The 22,482-nt window shown below is 55.9% G+C and overlaps 1 protein-coding gene across 4 annotated transcripts; it reads left to right on the top strand.

Annotated features, from left to right (window-relative positions):
* Positions 1–1,986: 1,986 nt before the first annotated feature.
* ARHGEF19 (Rho guanine nucleotide exchange factor 19) lies at positions 1,987–21,707 on the top strand. Of its 4 annotated transcripts, none has more exons than XM_030805716.1 (17): positions 1,987–2,026; positions 2,542–2,683; positions 10,274–10,714; positions 11,125–11,406; positions 11,567–11,675; positions 11,751–11,827; positions 12,136–12,398; positions 13,003–13,163; positions 13,260–13,412; positions 13,711–13,840; positions 13,954–14,028; positions 14,202–14,291; positions 14,459–14,619; positions 17,091–17,249; positions 17,751–17,830; positions 20,319–20,423; positions 20,829–21,707. In XM_030805716.1, the coding sequence occupies exons 3-17, from the start codon at positions 10,303–10,305 to the stop codon at positions 20,984–20,986; spliced, it is 2,415 nt and encodes an 804-aa protein (XP_030661576.1). In that variant the 5' UTR covers positions 1,987–2,026; positions 2,542–2,683; positions 10,274–10,302; the 3' UTR covers positions 20,987–21,707. The 4 variants fall into 4 exon arrangements, with proteins under 4 accessions (XP_030661576.1, XP_030661575.1, XP_030661577.1 ...); XM_030805715.1 differs by having other exon boundaries at positions 2,542–2,772; XM_030805717.1 differs by lacking the exons at positions 1,987–2,026; positions 2,542–2,683 and adding an exon at positions 6,447–6,868.
* Positions 21,708–22,482: the final 775 nt, after the last annotated feature.

Here is a 22,482-nt window from a genome sequence, read left to right as displayed (position 1 = left end):
CCTGGTGGCTGCCACATTGAGGTCACCCAGCAGCTCATCATCATCATGGTGGGCAAACAGCTGCTCAGCCACATGGAAGAGTTTGTTGTGCTGTGAGTGTTGGGGGAAGAATAGGGGACAAGGCTGGGCCTAATCAGGCCATTTGGAGGGCTTTTATAAAAGCAGAGCAGAAAAGCCCTTTACTGGGACAGAAGTTACAGGCACAAGTCCTAGCCCTGCTTCTTGTGAGCTGCATGGCTTTGTGTCTCTCTGGGCCTCAGTTTCCTCATCTGTACAATGGGGACAGTAATACCTCTCCAAGAGAGTTGAGGGGATTATGAGGCGTTCAACAGGAAACAGCTTTGCAAATGGAGGGCTTTCTATTACTATTTTTTTCAGGGCAGTGCTATATATATATTTTTTTTTCAGGGCAGTGATATTCCAGAGACCAAGAATGACTAGGTGGGAAGCGCAGAGTTGAGAGCACTGGACTCGAGTCTAACAGATGGGATTTGAACACCGGCTCCACCACTTACAATTTGGGGAGCCTGGGGCAAGTTCTCCAGGTGTGTTTCCTCATCAATAAAGTGGAAATTGTCATGGTGCCTGCCTCTAAGGGGTGCCAGTGATAGAAGTGGCAGTTCCTAGCACAAGGTCCTGTTATGACCATTATCTGGTTGCCCTGCCTCCAGGAAGCTGAAGTCTTGGTGGCAGAAGTGGCAGCTGGCAGGGCAGAGGGACACCCAGATAGGGCAGGAGCTGCAGCACTGGGAGGAGGAAGGACTATGAGCTCATCAAGTGCCAGGGCCTGTTTGATGAATATCCAGGGATGGAGGAGCAGTCGCTCAGCAGCCTGTGCCCTGAGTGGGCATGAGTGAGGCCCCTGGGGGCCTGGCACAGCAGGGGAGGTGGCCCCGGGCCTGACACTCCCTGCCTGCTGGAGCTGCAGTTTGGGTTTATCACCATCTTTGTGGGAGCCTTCCTGCTGGCACCCCTGTTCGCTCTGCTCAACAACTGGGTAGAGATCGGACTGGACGCCCACAAGTTTCTGTGCAAGTACCAGCGACCAATGGCTGGGCGCGGCTGGACATCTGGATCTAACTGCTCCTGCTGGAGGCCATGGTACACCTTGAGGTCACCTTGAATGGGAGTGAGGTAGATGAAGGGAATACAGGGGCAGGGGGCAGGGGAGATGGAACTCAGAGACTGGGGAAGGGGCTTCAGGAATAGGGAAATGCAGGGCTGGAGAAGGAAATCCGGGTCAGAGGTTGGGAAATAGGGGACAGGAGGCTAGGATCCCGGGCCAAAGGCTCATCCTGCCACGGGAGGGGGTCTGGATCCGAGTTGGGGTGAGTTACGGGGTTGGGCCCTGAAGGCCCTCTGGCTCTGCAGGCTTTCGTCTCGCCTTCATCTCGGACTTCCTGCCGCATATCCTGTAACACTACGAACACCACACCCAGCTGCACGGATCTGTGAATTTCACGCTGGCACCCGCGCCCCCTGCCTACCTGGCCCAGAGCAAACACACTCTGCAGGTGTTAGACCCTTCAGGCTGGGGAGGAGGGGCGCGGCGGGAGGGGCGGGGCCCTGAGCTTTGGTGGGCGGGACGCTGAGGCGGGAGGGGCAGGGCTGTCTGGGAAGCACCGCGCTGAGCCTTGGTGAGGGAGGCCGGCCTGGGAGGGGGCGGGTGCTGAGCCTTGGTGGGAGGGGCCTGTCTGGGAGGGGCAGGTGCTGAGGAGGGAGGGGCGGGGCCTGGCTGGGAAGCCGGGAGCCGAAACTGGACGGGTGGGGTGGGGCCTGGCTGGGGTGCAGTGAGCCGATTCTGCCCCGGACAGATGAGCGGAGCCGGCTAGGGTACTGGCTGAACGGGCAGGGCCAGATTCTAGGGAGAAGGGGGGGAGGAAATGCAGGGTTCGGAGTCGAGATCCGAGAGCCTCTCCAGACGCCGCCACCCAGATACAAGGCCTCTCGCGACGCAGGGGTGAACCTCGCCCTCTTCCTCTGGAAGCTGCTGGCCGTGCATCTGGGCTTCATTATCGCCTTCGAGGTAGGCTCAGCCATCTGTCTTGGACAGACTTGGTTCCAAGTCCAGTCTCTGCCGCCGACCGGCTGGAAATTAGGATATATTATATAATAGGATCTACTTCATAGGGTCGTTATGAATTCGGTGTCAAGCATTTGCACTGTGCCTGGCATGTTGTAGTTGCTCGATGAATTAATATCACAAATAATAATAACATTATCTCTTGGCAAGAGAAAGGAGAAACGAGAGGAAGCACTCTCCCACCAGCTTTGCTCTTTTACAAGCCCTGCCCTGACAGGGTTCCTAGTGTTAAGGGGTTCGAATCATACCTCTGTGTCTTTGGGCAAATGGCAACCCCTTTCTGCTTCTGTTTCTTCACTTGTGGAGTAGAAATTACCCCCAGCTCATAGAGTTGTTGTGAGGATTAGATGAATTAATATCCGGAAAACCTTCAGATTAGGGTTTGGCGTAGGGTAAGCGCTCCATGAGTTAAGATCGCTAAGGCAATCATTCTCTCTTTTTGGTCCCCTTCTCCCCAGCATGTAGTGTTCTTCTTCCTGTGCCCCAACGCCCGGCTCGTGCCCGATGTGCCAGCCCTGTCTACCAAGATAACCGCGCGAGCGCTACCTGGCCAAGCAGGCGGTGGCAGACAACCGGGAGACGCTGCTTTCAGTCAGCAAGGCAGGCGGACCCCGGCCCCACCCGCACCATAATGACCATAATGACCACGCCCCTTGGCCTGCCCTCAAGCTTTAGCACAGCCCTCTCAAGTTCAGCACTCTCTAGCCCCGCCCCCTTATTTGGCCTCGCCCATTGGAGGGATAGGCTGGACTCCCTGTAGTTTCCGCCTGTTCCCGGCCGTTATTAAGCTCCGCCCCCGCCAAGCCCCATTTTCTACTTTATCTGCAAGCTGGGGTTGGGGGCTCTGCTCTGGAGCGCCAGCCTGCTCAGCCTGACCAAGCTGTGCTCTATGTCCGCACAGGGGACGCAGGGGCGAGTGAGGCAGGGCTGCCCTTCCAGGACCCTAGGTTCCCCAGGATGCTCCTCCTATTGGGGTCCTCTGGCTTCCAGTTATGCATCTGGGCAGTGTCCCAAGGCCGGCCCGGGAGTTGGATGAGAGGATTGGAGTTCCCTGGAGACCTCCAGACCTGCCTTGCTACCCTTCCGTGTTCCTTGCCTCCTGGCCTCTGTGCAATGCTGACAATAAACCTGTCTCTGCGTCCCAGCCTGCCACCTCTCCACGGCCACCTGGTCCCCACCCACACGGTGCAGTGTCTCCTCACTATGTGGCAATGCTCTAGGGAGCCAAAGTGAACATGGGGGAGCAGAGGGACCCTAATCACTCTGGAACTTAATGGCCGTCGGTTGGCAGCTAAGGAAAATACTTTGGGGCTGGGCGCGGTGGCTCACGCCTGTAATCCCAGCACTTTGGGAGGCCCAAGAAGGTGGATCACCTGAGGTCAGGAGTTCGAGACCAGCCAAACCAACATGGAGAAACCCCGTCTCTACTAAAAATATAAAACTCTCCGGGTGTGGTGGCACATGCCTATAATCCCAGCTACTCAGGAGGCTGAGGCAGGAGAATTGCTTGAACCCGGGAGGCAGAGGTTATGGTGAGCAGAGATTGTGCCATTGCACTCCAGCCTGGGCAACAACAGCAAAACTCCGTCTCATAAATAAATAATTAAATACTTTGGGGGACTAGGGCACGGGCCATGAAACCTCTGCTGTGTATTCCAAGCCTGTAGTGTATGAATAATAAGACCAATAAGAGTTTAGTTAGGTCAGCCGAGGCACCCCCGATTAGACTTTCACACACTTTTCACCACGAGACCCTCCTAAAAGCCTGGTGAGGCAGTACCAAGCAGTGGTGAAGGATTCAGGTTGGTGGTGGGGTCAGACAGACCTGGGTTTCTTTTCTTTTTTTTTTTTTGAGACGGAGTCTCACTCTGTCACCCAGGCCGGAGTGCAGTGGCGTGACCTCAACTCACTGCAACCTCTGCCTCCCCACCTCCCTGGTTCAAGCAATTCTCTTGCCTCAGCCTTCCGAGTAGCTGGGATTACAGGTGTGCATCACCATGCTCGGCTAATTGTTGTATTTTTAGTAGAGACAGAGTTTCACCATGTTGGCCAGGCTGGTCTCAAACTCCTGACCTCGTGATCCGCTGGCCTCGGCCTCCCAAAGTGCTGGGATTACAGGCGTGAGCCACTGCGCCCAGACTATTTTTGTATTTTTAGTAGAGACAGGTTTCATCACGTTAGCCAGGCTGGTCTAGAACTCCTGACCTCAGGGGATCCACCCACTTTGGCCTCCCAAAGTGCTGGGATTACAGGCGTGAGCCACCGTGCCCGGCCAGACCTGGATTTCAATACTAGTCCTGCCCCTTATTAGCTGTGTGACCCTGGGCAAGTTATTTAATCTCTTAAACCTCAATGTCATCTATAAACTAGGGACTTCATAGAACTGATGAGAGATTTCAAAGGGATAATGCTCCTGACTTAACTTGTACAAGCCTCTTAAACAGTTGGCCCCCCGTATCCTCAGGTTCTACATCCTTGGGTTCAACCAACAATGCATGGAAAATGAAAATAAAAACAAAAAATAACAAAAATAATGACAATAAAAAAATAATGCGAATAAAAAATTACAGGATAACAACTATTTACATAGCATTTACACTGTATTAAGGTGTTATAAGTAATCTAGAATTGATTTAAACTGTACTGGAGTGCTGGATGTTGTGGCTCATGTCTACAATCCCAGTACTTTGGGAGGCCAAAGCTGGTGGATCGCCTGAGCCCAGGAGTTTGAGACTAGGCTGGGCAACCTGGTGAGATCCCGTCTCTACAAAAAATACAAAAATTAGTCAGGTGTGGGGGTGCACACCAGTGGTCCCAGTTACTCAGGAGGCTTAGGTGGGAGAATCACCTGAGCCCAGGAGGTCAACGAGACTGCAAGCGAGCCCTGGAATTGCACCACTGTACTCCAGCCTGGATGACAGAGTGAGACTCTCTCACTTGAGTACATTTTATTTTATTTATTTTTTGACAATAAATACATAAAATAGACTGGGTGTGGTGGCTCACGTCTGTAATCCCAGCACTTTGGGAGGTTGAGGCGGGTGGATCACTTAAGGTCAGGAGTTCAAAACCAGCCTGGCCAACATGGTGAAACCCTGTCTTGACTAGAAATAAAAAAATTAGTAGGGTGTGGTGCCATGCGCCTGTACCCAGTTACTGGGGAGGTTGAGGCAGAAGAATTGCTTGAACCTGGGAGGCAAAGGTTGTGGTGAGCTGAGATCCCACCACTTGCTCCAGCCTGGGTGACAGAGCAAGACTCCATCTTAGGCCGCAGGCTCACGCTTGTAATCCCACACTTGGAGCCGACGCGATCACGAGTCAGAGATCGAACACGGTGAAACCATCTAATAAAAATACAAAATTAGCCGGCTGGTGGCGGGCGCTGAGTCCCAGCTACCAGAGAGGCTGAGGGGAATGGCGTGACCCAGGAGGCAGGCTTGCAGTGAGCGAGATCGCGCCACTGCACTCCAGCCTGGCGACAGAGCGAGACTCCGTCTCAAAAAAAAAAAAAAAAAAAAAAAAGACTCCATCTTAAAAACAAACAAACAAATAAATAAAATAAAATAAAATAAAATTTACTGGAGGATGTACAAAGGTTATAGCAAACACTATGACATTTTATATAAGGGACTTGAGCAGCCATGGATTTTGGTATGGGAGGGTTCTAGAACGAATTCCCCACAGATTCTGAGTATCAGGGGACAACTGTACTCACCTGATAAGTGGTAGCAGTATCACCTGACAGGGTCATGGTGGAGGTTAAATGAGTAAACACATGTGAAGTGCTCAGGACAGTGGCTGGCACCTAGCAGGTGAACAATAAGTTAGCCTCATGAGTATTAGCATGTGTATACATCTGCATAGTAATATTAGGTGCCTGGCAATTGCTGGGAGCTCAAACAGATGGCAGGTAGAATTAGGGGAAAATGCAGCTTCCCCTTCCACAGGGTTGGGAAGATTGCATGCTGCGCATAGAGCATGCCCTTCTTATTGGAGGCGGTTTGACTTGGCTATTTGACTTGGTTTATTGAGGGCTCAATTGGGATAGTCTGGGAAGGCTTCATGGTGGAGGCGGCCACTGGAGACGGTGGGGCAGGTCATTCCAGGCAGTGGGAAAGGATGGGCCATTTGCAAGCAGCGGCTATACTAGATGAGGAGAGGCCATCCAGGATGATGCCGGACGTCACATCATCAACTTTCAGGATTGATTTCTGTCTCCCAATCATAGGGATGAGTGTTCTCATTTGATAGATGTAGTAATAGGATCAGAGAGGGTCATCAGGGTTCTCAGGGTCCCTAAGGAGTGCAGGGCTTGGGAGGCTCTCTGTGAAGCTCCCAGGATGCTCCCCAGCTCCAAGAAGTCCCCTGAGCATGCTCGTGTTTGGGAAGCTCCAGAAGAGTGGTGGCCTGTCTCCTAGGAGGAGAAGCACTGCCTCCCCCATCTTTAGGACTTGGGTGTAGGGTCCTTTAGAGCCTCACTTGGGCATAGGACTCCCATTGTTCCAGCCCCCCTCTTGTACCCCAGACTAGCCAAACCGGTTCTGGGGAAGGGGGGCGGGGAGCAGGCACGTTGAGACAGCCGCCTGCCTCTCTCTGCAAGGTTCCCTCCTCCTTCACCTCCCCCTCCCTGCCCCACACAATACCCAGGAGCTTGCCTTGCTGGGCTCTGGGGCCATGCTGACATGCTGACATCGCCCCCTGAGGACTTGGCTGCAACCTCAGAGCCCCCAGGGTGTCCCGGAGCCCTGGACTGTGCTGGCAGCTGGACGGAGCTCCCTGGCTGAGGTAGGGCCCCACCTGGGTGCCAGCAGTCCCATTCTCTTCCCGCCAGTTTTCCCCGCTGAGTGAGCCCTTTGTGCTGCCGGCCTGGTCTCTGATCCTGGCCCTGACCCACTATGGCCTTCTGGGGCTCTGTGAACCACTTGGCCTGGATCCCCTTTCCAGCCATGACTTCCCACCTGGCTTTATTCCTTAAAGGGCAGAGAGGCCCTGGCAGGATACCCGCTCTCCTAGGCAGCAAGGCAAGGGGCACCCGGGAGGGGGCAGGGAAAAGCTAGGTACAGGAGGCCAGAAACGCTTTTTCTGATCATGGTAGTGTCCAGGGAATCTCTGGCAGCCTTCCTAAGAGGGCCCATCGTCTTCTGTAATTAGCAGCGCTCACCAAGGGTACTTTCCTCGACCCCTGCCCATCCTTCTTGGCCCAGAGACATTTATGATGAGACATGTTTCTTAGGGCATTGGGTGGTGGTGCGGTCCCTTAGGAGCCACTTTACAGATGGGAATACTGAGGCCAAGGGATGGGCTATGAATTGCCTAAGGCTACACAGCTGGTCAATGTCAACACTGGGCCTCGAAGCTTGGGCGGGGGTTATTCTCTTTGGGCTCCAGAGTGGCCCTTGCCTAGTAGACACTAGAGTCTCTATCCTGTGATCGTGCCTTGGGAAGGTAATGTCCCTGCTGTCTGGGGCCAGTTCTCTTTCTGAGGTCTTTGTTTTTTTTTTCTAACAGAGATGAGCTACACACAATATGAACACAGCTTGTCCCTCTTGGCTCCCCAGCATTGAGGTTGGGTGGGCCAAACCCCTGGAGGGCCACAGGGCTGGCATCCCAGCTAGATGGGTCATTCTTATTACCCCTTGGCTTGAGCGTAGGTGGAGGCTGACACACTCCTGACTTCCCCGCTAGGGACCTGCCTCCAGCTTCATCTCCCCAGGAAGCCTTCTATGTCCCCTCTCCCCACACTCACCTAGCCTTCTCCTCTGCGGCCTTAACTGGGGATGCTCCTGCTGCAAAGCCTCCATGTTTTGCCTACTTATCCCCAACCATGGGAGAGAGGGTCCCTCCCTGCCCTCCAGGGGCTTCCAGAACCCAAGTGCTAGAATCTCCCAGCATACAAGGGGGCAGGGGGCATGTGTACATGCCTGCACATGTGTGCCCCCAGAAGCAAGCGGGACTTCTGTGTCGAGGACTCCTGACTCCTGCAGAGAAAGAGACCTGTCTGTGGGCAGGGGCCTCCTTCCACACACTCCTGCAATATAATGTGTGTCTCAGCCTCGTTCCTTCATCTTCCCCATCTGTGTGAAGGCCTGAGCTGCCTTCTGTCTAGAGAAAGACTGATGATAATAAAATACTATCCTATTTGCCACATGAGGAGACTGAGGCTTAGGGAGACTTGCTCAGATGGGCACTCCTCAGGCTAGAGGGACAGAGGCTGATGGTACAAGCCAGAGTGGCCACCGTAGAGAGGGCCCCTTTGGAGCAGCCAGTCCCCTTCTTCCCATCCTCCCAGACAGCGGGGTGAAGGGAGCAGGGGGAAGCAGTTGAGAAGCTGTGCAGAGAGACTGGGGCCTGCCATAGACCCAGCCATCTCTCACTGGGTCCTCTTCTGCCTCCGTGTCTCCAGTAGTGACTGACACTGTCACTGTTCAGGCCAAGGCTTTCCCTCTGAGTGCACTAGGTATTTCAGCCATGGAGCAGTTACCTATTACCTCCTCCAGGAAGTCTTCCTGGAATACCCAGGTTGAGTTGAGCCCAGCACCCTCCTCTGATGGTTCCTCTGGCTTGGCTCTTGCCAACCTGGATTGTAACTGTTTTCATTTTTGGCTCTCCCACTAGACTGGCAGCCCACGGGCATGAAATGTTTGTCCATCTGTCTCCCTGGATTTTCTGGGCTTCATCTGTGTCTCTGAGGATCTGGATGGCCTGAAATTGTCAGCGTCTCTGTCTCCATCTCTGGGTCCCTGAATGTCTCAGCATCTGTGGTTTTTCTGTTTTTGAATGTCTTGGGGTCTTGGTTTCTGAGTTACTGGCTAAGTGGTCTCTATTTCTCTAGGTCTCTCTCAGTCTTCATTTCCTGGATCTCCTGGTCCTGCTAGGCTGGGCACTGCCCCTTTGGCCTGACGGGGCCTCTGGGGGGTCCTGGCTGCCCGGCCTGCCCACAGCGAGGCCAGGCTAGGGTAGGCCCCCGCCCAGCCCGCTGCCTGCTCCCTCCCTCCCTCCGTGCTTGCCTCACCACAGGGTTTGATGAATCAAACTCTTTGTCTGGGTGGGATCTCCCCCAGCCAGCTGGGCAGAGAGAGGGCTTCCCCTGCCGGAACAGCCAAACAGCATCAGCAGCGGGCCTGGGCCCAGAGAGGTGAGGGGCTGCCGGAGGGAGGCTGGCAGAGGGCCACAGGGCAAGAGCTGCAGGGGCTTGGGCCTCTCAGATCATCAGGCCTGCCCCGATCCGAGGGCTGGCTCCCTGGGGATAACTTCCTGCCCAGAAAGGACCCATCCAGCCTGGCCCACCCTGGGGCTGGAAGCTGGAGTGGGGAACAGCCCCTCTTTCGCTCCAAGCCAGGGGGCTAGGCCACCTCCCTGAACTTCGGGAGGGCCCCTGCCTGATCTGGGTGGTGGCCCGCCTGCCAGTCCATGACCCTCCCAACCAACTTGGCATGGGTGTGGGCACCACTCAGCGCCGAAGGCCGCAACTCTGGGCAAGGGTCGGGGGATGGGGGGAGAAACATCAAAGCAAGGACCTGTGGGCTGGTGTGTGTCTGCATCCTGGGGTGTGCATGCGAAGGGAACAGGAGGGTGAGAAATCTTGGGTGCCTATGTAAATATCGGACGGGTCAGCGTGTTTGTGAGGAGTTGTCTGTGAATGTATGTGGTTGTGTAAAAATGTGTGTGTCTGTGACTGTGTGAGCCTGAGTTTGAAATGTCTGTATCTGTGAAAGTGTACATGTCATTCGATACTTGGGAGAAAATGTAGTGTGGATGTATATGTTGGGACATGGATTTGTGTGACAATGTATGTATTTGCACGTCTGGTGACATGTCAGTGTGTTTTAGAGAAGTACAAGGTGGTTAAAATCATCGATTTCAAAGCTAGAATGGCCAGGTTAGAATCCTGGCTCCACCATTTACCAAATAACCTCTCTGTGCCTCACTTTCCTCACCTACAAAATGCGGATAATAAGAGCATCAACTCACAGGGTTGTTGTGGGGATTAAATAAGATAATATGTGTAAAGTATCATTCAGGCAATGCCAAGCAAGTATCAGCTATTTCTATATAATTAGACATGTGAGTGTGTTTGTGGAGATGTGTGCACACAAGTGTACACAGGGGTTTGTCCAGGCCTCCAGGGGTGGTGGCTTACTGGCCAGCCCCACTGTCCTCTGTCTAGGTCTGATATCTTCTCTTCTGCAGGGCCAGGTGGGTGGCAGAGCAAAAGAGGAATGGACTGTGGGCCACCTGCTACCCTCCAGCCCCACCTGACTGGGCCACCTGGCACTGCCCATGGCCCTGTAGCAGTGTGCCAGCAGGAGAGTCTGTCCTTTGCAGAGCTGCCTGCCCTGAAGCCCCCGAGCCCAGTGTGTCTGGACCTTTTCCCTGTTGCCCCGGAGGAGCTTCGGTCTCCTGGCAGCCGCTGGTCCCTGGGGACCCCTGCCCCTCTCCAAGGGTTGCTATGGCCATCATCCCCAGGAGGCTCAGATACAGAGATCACCGGCGGGGGAATGCGGCCCAGCAGGGCTGGCAGCTGGCCACACTGTCCTGGTGCCCAGCCCCCAGCTCTGGAGGGACCCTGGAGTCCCCAACACACACAGCCACAGCGCCGGGCCAGCCACGGCTCGGAGAAGAAGTCTGCCTGTGAGTCACCCTAGGCGAGGCGGGTGTGGGTGCCACAGCAGGGGGGATAGGGGAGGGGCTGGGCAGCTAGCTCCTTAACCTTTATGTCCCAAGTTTCCCCCAAAAGTCAGGACAAGTGGTAGATTAGTGATAAGGAAACTAGCGGGGCTCAGGGAAGGGAAGTGACTTGTCCAAAGTTATGCAGTGAGTGAGTCACCATTCTGGGCTGCCTACTGCAGCCAGGCCCTGTGCTCTCCTTACCCCTCTCGTGGACCCCAGGGCTCTGGGGACTAGATGCTAGCAGAAACACAGGCCCTTCCCTTGGGCATGGCGCCTGAACCTCCCCAGGTGCTCAGGGCCAGGGGCAGCAGCAGGGAGGAGGCCGGGGGAGACCCCAGCCTGTGCTCTCACTCCTTGCCCCCCAACCCTAGGGCGCAAGATGCGGGTGTACCAGCGTGAAGAGGTCCCCGGCTGCCCCGAGGCCCATGCTGTCTTCCTAGAGCCTGGCCAGGTAGTGCAAGAGCAGGCCCTGAGCACAGAGGAGCCCAGGGTGGAGCTGTCTGGGTCCACCCGAGTGAGCCTCGAGGGTCCTGAGCGGAGGCGCTTCTCAGCCTCAGAGCTGATGACCCGGCTGCACTCTTCTCTGCGCCTGGGGCGGAATTCAGCAGCCCGGGCACCCATCTCTGGGTCAGGCACCGGAGTAGCCCGGGAAGGTACCAGCTCCTCCCATTGGCCCCGAGGGCAGCCAGATGCCGGGTGGGGGTGCGGGATGCCCACTCACCGGCCGCCTGAGGCCGTCAGGGTGCCCGGGCCGGGGCCCAGGCCCCAGGCCCACTCTTTGGACCCCTCACCCTCAGTTCTCGCCCTTTCCAGGGAAAGCATCTGGGATAGAGGCTCGAAGTGTGGAGACGAGCGGGGACCTGGTGTCGCGGCCAGCCCCTGGTGACTCACGAGAGGGACATGGCGATTGGTCCGAGCCCAGGTACCACCTCCCGTTTAGGCTTGGCCCGAGACAGGGTGCAGGCGAACAAGGGCCTTGACGCTCTCTCTTTCCTAGGCTAGACACACAGGAAGAGCCGCCTTTGGGGTCCAGGAGCACCAACGAGCGGCGCCAGTCTCGATTCCTCCTTAACTGTACGTGGGAGGGGGGTCCTTGGGAGGAGGTAACGGAGGAAGCGGCTGAGGTGTGGAAACGGGGAAAAGGGGGTTTGGAGAGTTGAGAGGTAGGGATCGAGTGAGAAACGGAAAATGGAACTCTTCGGTATCTAGCACGCAGTAGGTGCTCAATTTGTTTATGGAATGAATGAACGCATGAATTCACTGTGTCCAGATATCCGAACCGCGGCAAAGGTTAAGTGACGCGGGCTCTTGAGGGAACCAGGGAAAAGCCGGGCAGGGGCTGGCGGGCGCACCACGGTCTCGCCCGCCCGTCTTTCCCCCAGCCGTCCTCTATCAGGAATACAGCGACGTGGCCAGCGCTCGCGAACTGCGGCGGCAGCAGCGCGAGGAGGAGGGCCCGGGGGAAGAGGCCGAGGGCGCAGAGGAGGGGCCGGGGCCGCCGCGCGCCAACCTCTCCCCCAGCAGCTCCTTCCGGGCGCAGCGCTCGGCGCGAGGCTCCACCTTCTCGCTGTGGCAGGATATCCCCGACGTACGCGGCAGCGGCGTCCTGGCCACGCTGAGCCTGCGGGACTGCAAGCTGCAGGAGGTGGGCGCGCGCGGGGACCCGGCGGGGCGGGACGGGCCGAGGAGTACGCGGTCCGGGGACTTGGCGGGAACTGGGCCATAGAGGGAGGGGGACACGCAAAGGGGGTTGCTGGCGCGACTGTCCGCGCGGAAGGTTGGCTCTAGGACCTGACTACACGAGGTCGTCTGGAAGCGAGGACAGCAACCCGCTGAGCAGGAGGCGAGGGGAGCCAGGCTTGGGTGCGGGTAGGGGGCGGACCCAGCGGGACGAAGCCTAGGATAGGACAGGGCCGGATGAGGGGCGGAGCCATTGGGAGGGGAAACGGCTGGTGGGCGCGGAACAAGGCGGGGCCAGGATCAGGGGCGGGACCTGGGATGGGCGGGGCTCTGGGAAGAACGCGTCGGGGCGGGGCTTAGGGGAGGGGCGGGATCGAGGACAAGCAGGGCTTGCACAATTGCCCGCGGCGGGAGGTGGGACGCCGGGCCCGCCCGGCGACAGATTAGGAGTGGGGCTAGAGAAGGGGCGAGGACGCGACGTGTGGCGTCCTGGGGTCCGGGGATGCGAGGCCAGGGCCTCCGAGGTGAACTGGCCCGGCCCTTTCGACCCCGTGTGCGCTCTCCCTCAGGCCAAGTTTGAGCTGATCACGTCTGAGGCCTCCTACATCCACAGCCTGTCGGTGGCTGTGGGCCACTTCTTAGGCTCTGCCGAGCTGAGCGAGTGTCTGGGGGCGCAGGACAAGCAGTGGCTGTTTTCCAAACTGCCCGAGGTCAAGAGCACCAGCGAGAGGTGAAGAAGTGGTCTGGCCTGGCCTGGGGTGGGGACCGAGCCTGTGGTTGGCCAGTTCCCAGATCTGGGGTCTCCATCCTGGCTCTGACTCCTCAGGTTCCTGCAGGACCTGGAGCAGCGGCTGGAGGCAGATGTGCTGCGCTTCAGCGTGTGCGACGTGGTGTTGGACCACTGCCCGGCCTTCCGCCGAGTCTACCTGCCCTATGTCACCAACCAGGCCTACCAGGAGCGCACCTACCAGCGCCTGCTGTAGGGCTGGGGGCTCTGAAAGGGGCGGGGGCGTGGAGGGAGTCTCAGGCAGGTGTAGGCACTGAGGGCTGGGTGATGCAAGGAGTCTCAGGCAGGTGTAGTCACTGAGGGCTGGGTGATGCAAGGTGAGGGGAGGGGTCCCTGAAAGGGTCTCTGTGACCAGGATAAGGTGAGATGCAACCCCAAGGGGCAGTAAGGATGTGCTGAGAAGCTCCCTGAGGACCCTGTGGATGGCCAGGGTTGTGGATCCCAGGAATTCAGGCCTACCTGTGATTCCAGAGCCCTCCCCATTTTCCAGCCTGGAGAACCCCAGGTTCCCTGGCATCCTGGCTCGCCTGGAGGAGTCTCCCGTGTGCCAGCGTCTGCCCCTTACCTCCTTCCTCATCCTGCCCTTCCAGAGGATCACCCGCCTCAAGATGTTGGTGGAGGTACCTCGAGGGGACAGGCCACAGTGAGGGCTGGGCGAGGGAGATACACCTGTGGACGGGCCAGGTCTCAGGGAATATGAGGCCTGCCTCATTGTGCTGATCCCACCTTCCAGAACATCCTGAAGCGGACAGCACAGGGCTCTGACGACGAAGACATGGCCACCAAGGCCTTCAATGTGCTCAAGGAGGTGAGCTGGGCAGGGCAGGGTCTGCTTGGCTCCTGAGGCCCCCCTGGACCCCCAGCATGTATCTAAAACAGCCCCCAGCTGTCAGAGTCTCCGGTCCCCAGGCAAGAGTCTGAGGCTGGGCTCTGGGAGCCAGAGTTGAGGGGCTGCAGGTGACCTCCCCACGGCTCCCCCAGCTGGTGCAGGAGTGCAATGCTAGCGTACAGTCCATGAAGAGGACAGAGGAACTCATCCACCTGAGCAAGAAGATCCACTTTGAGGGCAAGGTGTGTGTCTGCAGCCAGCGGGATGGGGACCCCAAGGGGCAGCTCTTGTTTCTTCCTTGCCCTGGGGGCTTCAGGCCAGTTCATCGCTGCCCACACCCTCCCATCTACCATCCTGTGCTCTCTGCGTGGTGCCTCTGGGCCTGACCCATCCTTCTCCATCCCTCTAGATTTTCCCGCTGATCTCTCAGGCCCGCTGGCTGGTTCGGCATGGGGAGTTGGTAGAGCTGGCACCACTGCCTGCAGCACCCCCTGCCAAGCTGAAGCTGTCCAGCAAGGCAGTCTACCTCCACCTCTTCAATGACTGCTTGCTGCTGTCTCGGCAGAAGGAGTGAGTCGGGGCAGTCGGGGGTGGGCAGGTAAACTGGAGCCAGGCTCTTTTCCTCCCCACCACTGGGCTTATGATCAGACCATCCCTGGGCCTGGGAGCCCCTGCCTGTGCCAGGGTAGGCTGCCAGGGCACTCCTGAAGCAAAGGCAGAGATGTGAGACAAGTCCATGTTCCAGAAGGGAGAATCAAGGGCTAGACTGTATGCCGAGGACTTGGAGACGCTGTGAGCTTCAGCCAGTAAGAGCAGAGACTAAGAGCATAGCCCTGGAGTCCCAACTCTGCCCTGAGTCACAGCTATGCCAGAAGCCAACGTTTACTCAGTACCTACTCTGCAAGGCATGCTACGTGTATTATTCCCTTTAATCCTCCAAATATCTCCCTGGGAAATAGGCTTCTCTGTTACTGTCAGATCGTGGAGCTAGTAGGTGGGGGAGCCAGGAGGATGCCAGCTCTGTCTGATGACAGCACCGTGCCTGGCTCACAGTGAACTCTTGCTCAGTATTAGCTGTGATTATAATGAGGAGTGAGGTAGAAGACTGCCTGGATAAGGTGAATGGGATAAAAGGATGGACATGTGGGCTGGGCACGGTGGCTCACACCTGTAATCCCAGCACTTTGGGAGGCCAAGGTAGGAGGATCACTTGAGTCCAGGAGTTCAAGACTAGCCTGGGCAACATAGTGAGCCCCCATCTCTCTCTCTTTTTTTTTTTTTTTTTGAGACGGAGTCTTGCTCTGTCACCCAGGCTGGAGTGCAGTGGCGCGATCTCGGCTCACTGCAAGCTCCGCCTCCAGGGTTCACGCCATTCTCCTGCCTCAGCCTCTCCAAGTAGCTGGGACTACAGGCGCCCGCCACCACGCCCGGCTAATTTTTTTTTTGTATTTTTGGTAGAGACGGGGTTTCACCGTGGTCTCGATCTCCTGACCTCATTATCCGCCCGCCTTGGCCTCCCAAAGTGCTGGGATTACAAGCGTGAGCCACTGCGCCCGGCCGCCCCCATCTCTTTAAAAAAAAATGGATGGACATGTTATGCTATAAGAAGGGTTCATTCCTGATTTGTTTGTTCATTTAGTAAACAGTCACTGGATCTCTGTTCTATAGCAGGCCAGTGCTAGGGACATAAATATGAATGAGACTTGTTTGCTGCTCACAGGAGATCTCAGACCAGTGAAAATACATCCTGATAACCATATCATTACGGTTTTGATGGAAGGGTGTACTGCGGTAGTTCCTGGTGTGGAGTGAGAATCAGTAAAGCTTCATAGAGGACAGGACATTTGAGCTGGGTTTTGAAGGATGAGTAGGAGTTTTCCAGGTAGAGAGGTAGTTTGAGTGCAGGAGTACAGCAGAGTCATAGTAGTGTAGAAGAGCGGAATGTGTGTTTGGGAACGATGAAGCCTAATGTGGCTGGATTTGTAAAGGAGAAAGGCAGCGGAGGGAAGTTGGGATGTTGAAGGTCATGGTAGAGAGGTTGGACTTTTTCTGAGGCAGCAGGGAGCATGGAGAGTTAAGCAGAGGGATGATATTTTGCTCCTGGCCAATTTGGAGGATGAACTGGAAAGGGAGAGGCCAGAGGGTCTTGCAGTTGCTCAGGAGAGTGTAGATGCTCCAGAAGTGGCAGGGTACTTCAGGATAAGTGGATTCAAGGGACAATAAGGAGGAAAGACAGGACATAGCTACCAGGTGGGTGTAGGGGGGATGGAAAGGGAAGAGGTGGGCATGACGTCAGAGTTTCCTCTTGGGCAAACTGGTGGGATCTTTCACTGGAATGGAGAACAGTAAAGGGGATCTGGCTTGGAGTGGGAGAAGCTGAATTTTTTTTTGATGCTGAGTTTTGTTGAATGAGTTGACATCCATGGAACACCCTCCACCCATCCTGCCTACAAGTACTTACTGAGCCCAAATTGTGGGTCAGGCAGTATCAGACACTGAGATACAGTGGCAAAGAGACGAGGCTCAGCCTTCATGGGGCTTATGTACTGGGAGAGAGTTAGACACTCCTCAGGGGAGCTGTCCAGTTGGCTGTTCGGAACAGACGCTTGGGAGAGAGGTTCAGAGAGAGGTCGTGAATCACTTGAACCTGGGAGGCAGAGGTTGCGGTGAGCCGAGATCATGCCACTGCACTCCAGCCTGGGAGACAGAGCGAAACTCTGTCTTAAAACAAAACAAAAAACCAAAAAACAAACAAACAAAGAAACAAAAAAAAGAGAGAGAGAGAAAGGTCGAAAGCATGCTTGGGGCTCAGGGACTCGTCTCCATCACCTCCAGCCTCCACCAGCAAGCCAGTGGGGAAGGAGCTCTTGGTTCCTTGTGGGGACTAGCAGCGCTCTATCCAGAAGCAGGACCCTGTGAGAACGCTGGCGGGGCAGGCAACCCCTTCTCCCCGCTTCCAGTCAGAACCCACCTGATCCCAAGGGTGGGTGCCTGGAGCCAGGGCCCAGGCCAGGCTGACCTCCCCTCCCCCGGTCGTCCAGGCTAGGGAAGTTTGCTGTTTTCGTCTATGCCAAGATGGCTGAGCTGCAGGTGCGGGACCTGAGCCTGAAGCTGCAGGGCATCCCTGGCCACGTGTTCCTCCTCCAGCTCCTCCACGGGCAGCACATGAAGCACCAGTTCCTGCTGAGGGCCCGGACAGAGTGAGTGGGCCTGGGTATGGGGAGAGAGGAGGCTCCCCCTCCCCATGACGGGCACCCCTGGGACATCCTGGCCTTGTTCCTCCCCAAGTGCTCAACTCTTCCCTGACTTGGGCAGGACAGAGGGGCAGAGGGAAGGGCTGGAGGCCAGAGCAGGGGTGCCTGCCCCACAGGTGATGTCAGGGGGCTGCCACCTCCTCCTCAGCCTCTGGGCATCTCTTGGATGTAAACCTCCACACCCTGCTATCTCTGGCTTCAGGACTGTGGCATTAGGAAGGATGGGGGTAGGGCTGGCATCCAGGGGGTTCTGGGCCTGTTATGCTCAGAGCTGGGTGGGGCACAGGCTTGGGAACAGGGTTGGGGGGTGGGCCCTGGGGTGGGGCAGACACGACCTGGGTCCTAGGCCTGGACATCATGTCCGGCTCCCCCAGCCTTGGTTTCAGCACCCTGCCCTGGGCAACTGCGCTTTGCATGTTGTGACAACTCAGCTTCCCCCTTCCCTAGAAGTGAGAAGCAGCGATGGATCTCAGCCTTGTGCCCCTCCAGCCCCCAGGAGGACAAGGAGGTCATCAGTGAGGGGGAAGGTAGTAGCTCATCCCTGCTGCTTACATCCCTGGGCCGGACCCTCGCCCGCTCTCCTCCCCTCCCATCCTGGGTGCTGTGTTGCTGGCAGGGCTATGGGGAGAGAGATCAACTTCTGGGGCAGTCAGGGGTAGCTCTGAGGAACCTCGAAGGCTGGGCAGAACTTACATAGCACAGGTGGACTCTGTGTCCACAGGCGCATCCTGGAGATCACAAAGCCTTCGTAGCCTCCCATGTCACCCCTGTTTTACAAGTTAGAAGAGAGGTTCAGAGATAAATGGACTTGTGTAAGTTCACCCAGCCAGTAAGTAGCAGAGCCGAGACCAGAGCCCGGGTCTGTCTCCATCTTTGCGTCAGTTGCAAACAAGACAAGAAGCAGCCGGAGCCAGGGTATGAGGGGTGGTGGGGGTAGTGGTGGCAGGTGAGGGATCTGCTCAGTTGGAATAAAGGTTTCTCCTGTGGGTGTGAAGTGAGGCTGGTAAGCCAGGGCGCAACCTAATCATAGAGAGCCTTCCTATAGTGGCCCTAGGGAGCTATTGAAGGTTTGTTTGGGGTGTTTTTGAGACAGGGTCTTGCTCTATTGCCCAGGCTGGAGTGCAGTGGCATGATCATGGATCACTGTAGTCTCAGCCTCCTGGGCTCAAGTGATCCTCCTGCCTTAGCCTTTTGAGTAGTTGGGACCACAGGTATGCACTACCACACCTGGATACCACACCTTTATTTTTATTTTTTGTAGAGATAGGGTCTTGCTATGTTGCCCAGGCTGGCCTCAAACTCCTGGACTCAAGCAATCTTTTCCCTTCAGCCTCCCAAAGTGCTGGGATTACAGGCATGAGCCATCGTGCCTGGCTTATTGGAGGCCTTTATTTATTTTTTTGGAGACACAGTTTTACTCTGTACCCCAGGCTGGAGTGCAGTGGTGCAATCTCGGCTCATTGCAACCTCCACCTCCCAGGTTCAAGCAATTCTTATGCCTTAGCCTCCCGAGCAGCTGGGATTACAGGCACTTGCCACCACGCCCGGCTTTTTTTTTTTTTTTTTTTTTTTTTTTTTGAGACAGAGTCTCACCCTGTCGTCCAGGCTGGAGTGCAATGGCACAATCTCAGCTCACTGCAACCTCCACCTCCCAGGTTCGAACAATTCTCCTGCCTCAGCCTCCCAAGTAGCTGGGATTATAGGCGCCTGCCACCACGCCCAGCTAATTTTTGTATTTTTAGTAGAGGCAGGGTTTCACCATGTTGACCATGGCTGGTCTCGAACTCCTGGCCTCAAGTGATTCACCTGCCTCAGCCTCCCAAAGTGCTGGCATTACAGGTGTGAGCTACTGCTCCCAGCCTTAATGGAGGCTTTTGAACAGAGGAGTTAGGGCTGAGCTTTAGGTAGTAAAGGGAAAGAAAGGGCACTCGTGCCCACTGAGCGCCTGCCATAGGCCAGGCCCAAGGCTAGGGGCTTTGTATTCGCATTAAATCTAATTTAATCCTCATGGCAACCCTACTAGGTAGACATTTTTCATATCTGAGAAAACTGAGGCTCAGAAGGTGAAGTAAATTGGTCACACAGCCAGTAAGTGGCAGAACTGGGATTCAAGCGAGGTCTGGCCCCTCAGTCTGTGGCTTTGGATGCTACCAGTCCACCTGGTCTAATGAAAAGAGCTGAGGGCCAGGAAGGGGTAGACGCTCTGGCTTGAGCTAGGAGTCCCACCTGGGCTGGGGGTAAGCTCCCTACTCCCAAATGGTCAGGGGAGGTCCCTGGGAATTAACATTTGACCCCTGAAGGATGAGGAGAGGTTGTCACGAAAAGATCCGGGGAAGAGCATCTGGAGGAAGAGCCAGCGCAAAGGCCCTGGGGCAGGAGGGAGCTTAGAGTGAGGAACAGCAGGGAGGCTGGTATGGCTGGAGCTTTGTGAGCGAGTAGGGAGGGAAAGTGGAGGGGAGAAGACGATGCTAGCAGGGGACTATGCCAGACCATGAAGGGCCTTGTAGGGCCTAGGGAGGACTTTGGATTTTCTTCTAAGAGGATTGGGAAGCCCTGGAGGGCTTTAAACAGGGGAGTGATGCAGCTTGAATCCCATTTGGGAAGGATGGGCCAAAGGAAGCACCAGAGCGATGTTAGGGGCGCATTGCAGGGCCATTACTGTTTTCTGTGGGGTATCTGGGGACAGTTGGACGTTGGGGTCTGAAGGTCAAAAGCAAGGTGTTGGCTTGAGCTGGGGAGGGGACAGCCCTTGGTATAGAGGCAGAAACCGAAGCTGGGAGGGACTGGATTAATCCTGCACTTGTGTTTAGGGCAGGAGAGGAGATAGGCCAGGGTGGGCAGAGGGTACACATGCTTGAATGTGGGCTTGTGGCATGGGAGTGGCAGAGGAATAGAAGCCTCAATGGCCACCTTCCCACCCCCTTACTTCCTCCTACTGCCCCTCCCTGCCCTACCCATGCTCCTGCCCCTGCCATCCTGCCCTTGGGACTCCCTGAGCCTCCCTTGGGCTGTCAGATTGCCCCCAGGTTCAATGTGTTAGGACATACAAGGCATTGCACCCAGATGAGCTGACCTTGGAGAAGACTGACATCCTGGCAGTGAGGACCTGGACCAGTGACGGTGAGGGGGCCTCCTGGGAAAGTCTCCCTGATGGGGCTTGGGTGGGCAGGAGGTGGCTAGATGACTAAGATATCACAGGGAAAGGTTCTGCAAGTGTTGATCTGCCACAGCATGTGGGAATCAGGTTAGACGAGAGGAAGAACTTCCTGCTTGTAAAGATATAGGATTGAGAGTGATGGGGGACAGTGGGAAATACCCTTTCAGAGGATATCAGGAAAAACAGGTCAGAAGTTCATCTACAAGACAGCTCAAGACAGGGTCCTTCCTGGAGCTGAGAGATGCTGAGATGATGTCACCGTGGCCCCAAGGGTGCAGACAAAGCTTGCATCAGGGCTGAGGTGTTCCCTTCCAGGCCTGGCCCTGGTGCCCCTTTGATGCTGTTGTTCTTGGCCTATGTGTCCCTAGGCTGGCTGGAAGGGGTCCGCCTGGCAGATGGTGAGAAGGGGTGGGTGCCCCAGGCTTATGTGGAGGAGATCAGCAGCCTCAGCGCCCGCCTCCGAAACCTCCGGGAGAATAAGCGAGTCACGAGTGCCACCAGCAAACTGGGGGAGGCCCCTGTGTGATGGGCAGCCATGGCCTGGGACCCCACCTCCATGCCTGGCTCCTGGAGGGGCCTGCAGTGTCTCCATGCCCCAAGCTGCTCCTGCTGGCACTTCACTTCTGTGGCCTTGGCATTGAGGGCACAGGCTAGACACAGGAATGGGGGCACCTCCAGAGGGTCTCTCCGTCCTCATGCTCCTCAGTGTCCACACATCAAGGCCAAGGGTAGTTTCTTCCTCCGACATGGGGACCATAACAGGTGATCACTGATACCTGGCAAAGACTGGGGCCCTCTCCTTTCTATGTCCTCAATCCTGCCTGACTCTTGGTCCTTCTGGCAGGGACCTGGCTGGGGAACGTTCTGGTGCTGATGGTGCTGGGACCTGTATGTATATTTATATATACCTGGGGTCTTGTCTACCACCTCCCCTGGTCAGAGCCCGAGTGGGTGCTGGTTGCTCTGTCTTGTCTGTAAATAAACTCCTGTCATGCCTTTGCTTGGAGTCTGTGATCCATCTGATGCTGCCCCCACCCCCGCAGTCCTATTTTCCCAGCTAAAGACCAGGAGAGTCTCCAACTGGCTCCCAACTGGGGCTTTTCATTTCTCTAGAGTTCACCTCTGAGCTGTAAGGGTGACCAGGGGGCAGGGGGACCATCGTGTATCAGCTAGGCTGCTTTCGGCTGCAAGTAACAAAATGTCAGATACAAATAGGCTTAAACATTAAAGAGATTTGATTAGTTCTTTATTTGTTTCCTGTGGCTTCTATAACAAAATTACTACAAACTGAGTGACTTAAAACAATATTTTCTTCTCTCACAGTTCTGGAGGCCGAGTCCAAAATCAGCAGCACTGGGCCCACACCCAGGGGCTGTACTCCCTCCCGGGGCTGGAGGGGAGAGTGGTTCCTCACCTCTTCTTGCTGCTGGTGGCTGCGTTCCTTGACTTGCAGCCGTATCACCCTGATCTCTACCTCCGTGGTCACATTGCCTTCTCTGTGTGTCTATACCAAATTTCCCTCTACCTCCCTCTGATAAACAAGTGATTGCATTTCAGGCCCACCCAGATAATCTTCCCATCTCATAATCCTTAATTTAAATCACATCTGCAAAAACCCTCTGCGCCGCCCCCCCCAACTTTTTTGTCATATGAGGTAACATTCACGGGTTCCAAGGACTAGGGCATATGGATATCTTTTGGGGGCCATTTTTCAGCCCAAGCTGGAGTGCAGTGGCGCAATCTTGGCTCACTGCAACCTCCGCCTCCTGGTTCAAGTGATTCTCCTGCCTCAGCCACCTGAGTAGCTGGGATTACAGGTGTCTGCCATCATGCCCGGCTAATTTTTATATTTTTAGTAGATATGGGGTTTCACTATGTTGGCCAGGCTGGTCTTGAACTCCTGGCCTCAAGTGATCCACATGCCTCGGCCTCCCAAAGTTCTGGGATTATAGGCATGAACCACCATGCCCAGCCCCTCCCACAGTTCTTGTCACTGAGAAGTATAGAACCACTGCAGGCTTC

Source organism: Nomascus leucogenys, chromosome 24, assembly GCF_006542625.1.
Source record: "Nomascus leucogenys isolate Asia chromosome 24, Asia_NLE_v1, whole genome shotgun sequence".
NCBI lineage: Eukaryota > Metazoa > Chordata > Mammalia > Primates > Hylobatidae > Nomascus > Nomascus leucogenys.
The sequence above is the reverse complement of the archived record's forward strand: the minus strand, read 5'-3'. Positions and strand labels throughout refer to the sequence as shown.

Bases quoted from the DNA above. Each gene is read 5' to 3' on its own strand.
- ARHGEF19 (XM_030805714.1), top strand. From the start codon at position 9,107: ATGAATCAAACTCTTTGTCTGGGTGGGATCTCCCCCAGCCAGCTGGGC. The intron at 11,407-11,566 runs GTACCAGCTCCT...CGCCCTTTCCAG, and splicing joins CACCGGAGTAGCCCGGGAAG to GGAAAGCATCTGGGATAGAG. The intron at 14,620-17,090 runs GTGAGTCGGGGC...CCGGTCGTCCAG, and splicing joins CTGCTGTCTCGGCAGAAGGA to GCTAGGGAAGTTTGCTGTTT.